This window comes from Poromitra crassiceps (genome assembly GCF_964638095.1).
Source record: "Poromitra crassiceps genome assembly, chromosome: 23".
NCBI lineage: Eukaryota > Metazoa > Chordata > Actinopteri > Beryciformes > Melamphaidae > Poromitra > Poromitra crassiceps.
This window is the reverse complement of record NC_139639.1, coordinates 15,499,216-15,506,604: the sequence shown is the minus strand read 5'-3', so window position 1 is coordinate 15,506,604 and position 7,389 is coordinate 15,499,216. Positions and strand designations below refer to the sequence as shown.

At 38.1% G+C, this 7,389-nt stretch overlaps 1 protein-coding gene across 1 annotated transcript; it reads left to right on the top strand.

The window, feature by feature from the left end:
* Window positions 1–3,223: 3,223 nt before the first annotated feature.
* On the top strand, window positions 3,224–4,965 carry dynlt5 (dynein light chain Tctex-type family member 5; the record flags this gene model as incomplete). The annotated part of the gene is made up of 4 exons (XM_083659618.1): window positions 3,224–3,339; window positions 4,066–4,157; window positions 4,262–4,386; window positions 4,762–4,965. 4 exons carry the CDS (start codon window positions 3,224–3,226, stop codon window positions 4,963–4,965), a joined length of 537 nt encoding a protein of 178 aa, XP_083515744.1.
* Between the last annotated feature and the right edge of the window lie 2,424 nt (window positions 4,966–7,389).

Here is a 7,389-nt window from a genome sequence, read left to right as displayed (position 1 = left end):
GTGAATAGATATTATATATTAAAATAGTCTAAAACAAGATGGAAAAAGGAGGGGAAATATGAAAATGTGTTGTGTGTGGTTGCTTGACAGTTGTATTCAGTGGGTTCACCAAATAACAGGTTGCTCGGTCAGATCTGATTTACACTGCCGCCTCAAATCTGACTTTTCTAATCATGTGTGACACAGATCCAATCTTTTATTGTTGTCTAAACAGAGCATTTCATTTTTTGTTCTTTTCTGTTTAGACAGCTTTACAGGTCTATGAACCTCAGCACTGGACTCACATCAACACTCTCAATCTGAGACAGTGGTAACACTGTACAATAAAGCTATATTAATTAAGGGTTAGTTGACTAACCCTTAATTAACAATTAACTAATGTGTCTAGTAATCAGTTGCTAATGGTATTCATGTTAACTAAGTATTCATTTATACATTATTTAATAGTTTAGGGTTCGGGTTAGTTAATAAGCATTATCTAAGGCAGTGGTTCTCAAACTTTTTTGGCTTCAGTACCCCCTTTCACTGATTTCTAAATCCAAGTACCCCCTTTACCCAACTACAACATTTTGCATAATGCAATGAATGAATGATAACCCACCTTTTGAAAAATATAACATTACAAAATAAGACATGGAGTGAAAGAGTTGCAATTAGTGCCTCCTGAGCAGATTTCCTTTAATGTTTCATTTATTTCCATGATTTATTCTGACTTTTTTCCATTTTTCCCTTTAGTTCATACCCCGAGGCCGGGGTGCGCATACCACAGTTTGGGAACTACTGATCTAAGGGTTAGTTAATGCTTATTAAGTATTATTAAACATTAATTAACCCTTAATTAATGTACCCTTATTAAAGTGTTACCGAGATAGTTGATGCAGTCAGAGCCAGGTCAGTGTCTCATATGATGGTGAAAAGCAATCAACTTTAAGGGGCAGGAGAAACTGAAGATTGTGAAGTGTTGCCTTTGGTGATGTTTGATACGTTGGCCAATTCCTTTGACTTTGATCTTTGGTCTTGAGCAGGATAATTCTGCGACATCAGAGTAATGAAAAGAAATGTCTATCAAGAATACAGCACTATACACGTCCCTCTTCTTGATTTATTTTCTTGTTTTTTCCACCATGTGGAGTAAATAGGTGTTTTATCATTTTCTAATAGCAATATTTAAAAACTAAGTGTAAAAAGTGTACATAGAAAAAAATATGTTTCAAAAATATCTCTTTGGACATTTGGATGTGTCTGTGATTGTCTCTTGATTTTATCGATGTCAACCCTCATAATGCGTTAAGGTTTACATAACACTGTTCAAACCAATGTTCATCCTCGTCTTTTGTTTTCAATGTGGATTTCTTGTACAAAGAAAACTGTGACTGTCAATGACGAATAACCCCAAAACGGTTTCGCATGAAATCTGCATCAATTTACATTTGTCCATCACCAGTCTTACCAATGCAATGCCAATTTATCTGTTTCAAGGTGTTCATGATACATGTGTTTTTGAACCCAACCCATGAGAGGAAACTTTTTGCCTTTACTTAAACTTCCACTCACTATTTTGCTGTTGTTGCACCTTCAGAAACTCATTGTCAATAGGTTGGGCATGCATTAATTAATATTGCAACTCCATAATACCGTATGTATGTAGCTGTTTGACATCCTCCTGTGTTTGACTTGCACACAAAACACACAGTCCAATGCATTCATAATACATTTTATGACTTGACGTCATAAATAACATTTGATATGTGTTTTAACATCGCATTTTAGAGAATGTTTTGATGTGTTGACTCACAATTTGGTCCTGGGTGTAATATTTTGTTTAGGCCTTACTGGATTTTGGAAAAAAAAGCCCAAAAAATACTAACAAGTTCACTTGGTTCTCTTCAGTTGAGTGTTTCTGTTGACAATGCTTATGTTTTTATTTGCCTTATGTGTGAGCATATGTCCGCCAATAATAGAGGCTTTCTGTAAGTTTATTTTTTCTATAACTTTTTGGCTGTATTCCTTTCACTGCATAACACACAGAATATGCAAACATTTCATGTAAATTTCCCATCCAAAGATTTTGAAAGTAAATATATAAAAAGTCAATATAATGTAATACCTGTTTTACTTGGTAATAAAGAAGGGGAAATATTGCCATTGCTCTCTCTCTCTTATTTGTTCAAACAGGAAACAGATCATAGTTTTGAGAGTCCTCAGTTCTAATCGACACAGCCGAAACAGCAGGTCCCAAAACTGTTTCCCAATCACTTTTCCCACATGGGAATTTTATAATGTGCCGTGATGTTTACTAGACTAAACCATGAACTATCAGATTGTGGATCATTCAACTACCGGTATATAACTATGTCCCTGCAGAAGTCATCAATCAATTTGGTGTCAGCTCTGTTATTAAGAATGTGTTTTATTTCTGAGCTTGTGAAATGCTACACTACCGTTGCTTTTGCTCCCACCAATGAGGCTGCTGTTGCCATAGAAACAATGCCCACTCCAAAATTGCATGGTTGATAGCCAGACCAGTTTTACTGTCAGACATTTCTTTCTTCGGGGATGAGAAAAGAAAGTTTGGACATGGGCAAAAATCATTACCCATCAGCAATTACTATTACATTATTTCACAAGCTATCACCTGAAATTTAGGGAAAGGAGATTGATGACATCACTAACAAAGTTGTACACAATCTTGCATCTTTGCTTCCTTTCTTTGCCTTTCATAGGCCTATATCTGATTGAATCTTCATAAGCTTATGGTTCATCTTGTATGGGGTTGCTTTAATAATAAATAAAAATCAAATTATGGGTCTTTAGAAAAGACATGCAACATTAAAAACACAATAATATACCGGTACTCAAAATAAAAAAAACTGAGGGAAGAACCTTACTCCTATAAATTATTAATATTAGTATTATTAATATTGTTGCAATCGTGCAACTAATGCAAAGTTGGCCTATTTAGGATCAAAGCTTGCCTGCTAGAGCAAACCCCTCCCCCTATTGACGGTTGCCAAGACAACTCAATGCTCTGTTGTAGCAACAACAGTAGCTACCTCTGTGGCAATGTAGCTTATTTTAATTAGATAATCTTACTATCAAGAATTTGCGATATGAGCTACATCCAGGGGGATTAAAAAGTTAGACGTTTCGTATTCACTGCTGCTTGCTGACAACCGTTTTGACAACCGTTTTGTAAACGCAAGCTAACAGAAGGGAAGCTACCATGTCTGACCTGGCTAAAGAGAAAACATCTCGTCTTCTGAAGAAGAGAGGGAGTATGTCCTCCCTGGGAAGCCATGAAGTCAAAGCCAGGGAAACAGTTGGCAAGACCAAGAGGGGGTGAGTAGGCTATCAAAAATAATATGGAAATATCCATATTTTACCATTCATGTTTGTGTTTCAGAAATACTCTGTCAGTGTTGTAGGATTGACATTCATAAAGTAGCCTAAGTTTGGCCTTCAAGTTTGATATTGATGAATTAGCTCTTATTTCATTCTTTCTTTTCTAAGAGTAAAAATATTGAAGTTACTTGGTAACCACAGCATTCCTGCCTGTGGCCATCAAACTCTTTAACTCCTCCTCCGTCAGACACTCTGAGTCAAATCAAAAACCCACTTTTGATATTGTACATCTGATTGTGCAATACAACTCAATGTGTAATAACTGCTAAATACTGCACCTTATACTCTTTATGATTATTAAAATGTTTAATATTACTCACACTGCTATAATATAATATTATATAGGCTACCTCACATATTTCACTTTTTACTCACAATGGTACTTGATAAGGATTGTAGAAGGCACATACACATACTGTATTTGTGACACTTTATTGTAATAGGCTACCTAACTTCTATTTTCTTGTTTTATGGTGTATTCCTATGCCTCTTATGTTTATATTTTCCCCTACCTGAATGTGAGCATTGCAACTGTAGCATGACTCAATTTCCCCTCGGGGATGAATAAAATGTTTCTGATTCTGATGTAAATGCCCCACTGAACACTGTAGCCTACAGCTTCCCGGGTCATTTCCTGCTTCTAATGTCCTCTTTGTCTTTCAGCTCCATAAGCACCGTTTCCTGCATCGATGAGCGCGGGCATCATGACGACAACGCTCGACCTGCTGTACAAATGGAGAACACGTACCAGCTGGGTGAGAGACAATGCACTGACATACTCTTGCGTGAAGCAATTACACAGAAAGTCCTGAGAAATGTCAGTTATTGGATTCCTTTTTTGTTTGTGTTTCCTGAACAGGACCTCACAAACGCTTTCCTGTTCTCGCTGTCAAAGACATATTGAAGGATGTACTTTCCAGTTACCTACAGGAGGAGAAATATGATGCAGAGCTGTGTCGGCAGATGACAAAGACAATATCTGAGGTAAAAAATAAAGAAGAAGGCGGCGGCATTCAAAAGACACTAAGCTGCTCTTGCAAACCAAAGTCGAGCCCTATTTGCTACTTACCAATGATGATGTTGAATGGTAGAGTTCTTTCTCAGCACAATCCATCCTGCTCTTCATAGTAGCTCTGGAAAGTTGGGCAAAAATGAATGCAAGGTCAATGGAGTCACGCTCCTGTACAGTATGTACAAGCTGACTGAGGCTGATTGGTAGAGAAAGAACTCTACCAATCAACAGCATCATTGGTAAGTAGCAAATAGGGCTAGACCTGAAAAAAAAAGTGAACTATCCCTTTACAGCAATACATGTCAGACTCTGTGCTCTATATATTCTCATTCTTTGGCTTCCCCCAGGTTATAAAAGCCCGTGTGAAGGACCTAATGGTTCCCCGATATAAGATCATCGTCCTGGTTACCATCGGCCAGCTCTGTGATCAGAACATGCGCGTTAGCAGCCGCTGTCTGTGGGACGCGTCGAATGACACCTTCTCCTCACACGCCTTTAAGAACAGCTCTCTCTTCGCTGTGGCAAATGTCTATGCTGTTTACTTTGAGTGAATCAGAGACACTATGATGATGACTGCCAAGAATTGTAGACTCATTTAACTGTGGTTTTTTTTTTTTTTTATCTTTGTGACAGCATGACATGGTCTCCTGTTAATATTCATCACGATGAATAGTCTTTGTTATGTTAAGAATGTACACATGACTAGTTATGGAGTGTTGGGAGCAGTTGATATGTTTGTAAAGAGTTTATGCTTGTTAAGAGAGTCTGGAAGAGTTTTTTTTTAGGATGTATGATAGGATGACCTGAAGCAAAGAGCATGGGTACCATTATGTCTAAATATGTATAGGCTATTAATATCTAAGCATTTTAAATAAAAGTCGTTGAATGGAATTTCATGAAAACACCACTCGGAAGCAGCTAAATGTCACATTTTATGTTCAATTATTTTTGTTTCAAACAGCCCCTTGCAAACTAAGGTGTGTCCTTCACTGTATATGTCAAAATATCTGTATATTGCTGATGATTTTTGATGCGTTTTTCACAGTTGCGGATGTGGACAGCTTCTTAATGCCGTTTGCATATTAAATTATATGTTTTGCCATATATAAAGTGGTAAAAAAAATGCATGGTGCTGTTTAGTTTTATTTTGGCTAGAATAGAGAAGAAATAAAATCACATTACCATATTCATCATCTGAATGATTTGCTGAAGATTTTATTTCACACTAATGAATGGATGGATGGATGGATGGACTGGTTATTGGGGTGTTCCCCTCTAGCACAGGATGGAGAGGTCACTCTTCCGACAGCCTAGTTGACAATGACAGCACATCGTAGTCACAGCCTGGGCCAGATCTCTCTGATAGTGATCCGTCACTGGCACCAAATCCCCAGTCCTCAGCAGGTTTTGCTCCCAGCTGCCTGGAAAGAGATGCTAAATCTATTCATTGCACTGACATTTTGTCAGATCTTGATTTGTGATAATAAGAGAAATTCAAGTGTCTGTATACTGACTATCTGCTAGTGTCTCATCCTCCTCTCCCATCAGTCTTCTCCACCTGGATCCCCCACAGGTGTACACCACAGCCCGCAGAAACGCCCGTCCACACAGCCTCGGAGTGTTTGTCTTATCCTGTGTCTGGACCTCGGCTACACATAACACACACACACACACACACACACACACACACACACACACACACACACACACACACACACACACACACACACACACACACACACACACAATATATTCTGTATGTTCTGGTTCAGTTGTTTCCCCTCCAGGAACAAGATGCATCCCAAGCAGGAGTAGGGATATCATGGAGGACTATTTGCTAAGGATGCTGAGATAAGTCCTAACTTAACTGAGATACTCACTCACACAAATATCCTTCTTTGTTGAATGACTGTATGTTCTGTCAACCGTGACAGTGACACCAGTCCTCTTGGTAATCATCATTTGTTTCTTTAACAACAGATGACTATCACCAACCAACATTGTGGAGTTTGTGGCCACTATCTCGCAAGTAAATCAGCAATTCGAAGAAGAGACAATGGCATTCATGTATGTTATCAAACTGAACTGACTCATAAAATAGACAGAACTTCTCAAAGAATCACTAGTTGAATAGGACAGGGGTTCCCAAACGTTTCCATGCCAAGGCCCTCCAAATAGCATTAACCTTTGGCTGCGGCCCCCTATTGCAAGATGTCTTAAAAGCCCATTGACAATATTATTGAAAATTTCAAAAATCACTTCCATTCAACCTCAGAATATATTTCGTTACTTTTATTCATGTATCAGCCTAATAATTACATTTGTATCTCAAATTATTTATTTTCTGTTTTCCATTATAATTGTTCCAGAGTCAGACTACTGTATTACCCACACCAGGGGGAAATGACAATGAATGTGATGACAACTGTCAGGCAATTAGACATGGGCAAGGCAAATATCATTTTTTATATGGAAGGAATTAACAAATATAACTGAATCATTTCCTTCCCCATAAAGATGTTTTTTAAGCATTTCCATTAATTTGCTGAGGCCCCCTAGTGCCCCCTGGCGGCCACCCAGGGGGCCCCGACCCCCACTTTAAAAACAATTGGAATAGCACACATACATCATAAAATTTTCGGAGTGAAAACTAGTCAAATGTAAAAAATAAAATAAAAAAACTATAATGTAAGATTTCATTTTGTATGAGATCCATGATGCTGCCAAGGAGGTTTATGCTGCAGGACTGGTGGGCGGGGCTCTGCATCCGGGATCTGTCGCTGACCCCCAGCGTGACCCTCCAGGATTGCAAACATGGCGGAGGTAGGAAAGTGTAATAATATTCGGAAAAATAAAATTGTTTTACAAGGTAGTTGATTCACTCGAATGTATACGTCTTCCGTGTATTATATAATTAATACACAAAATCGAGGATCAAATGATTGCGTTTCTAGATATTAGATACTTGTCATTTC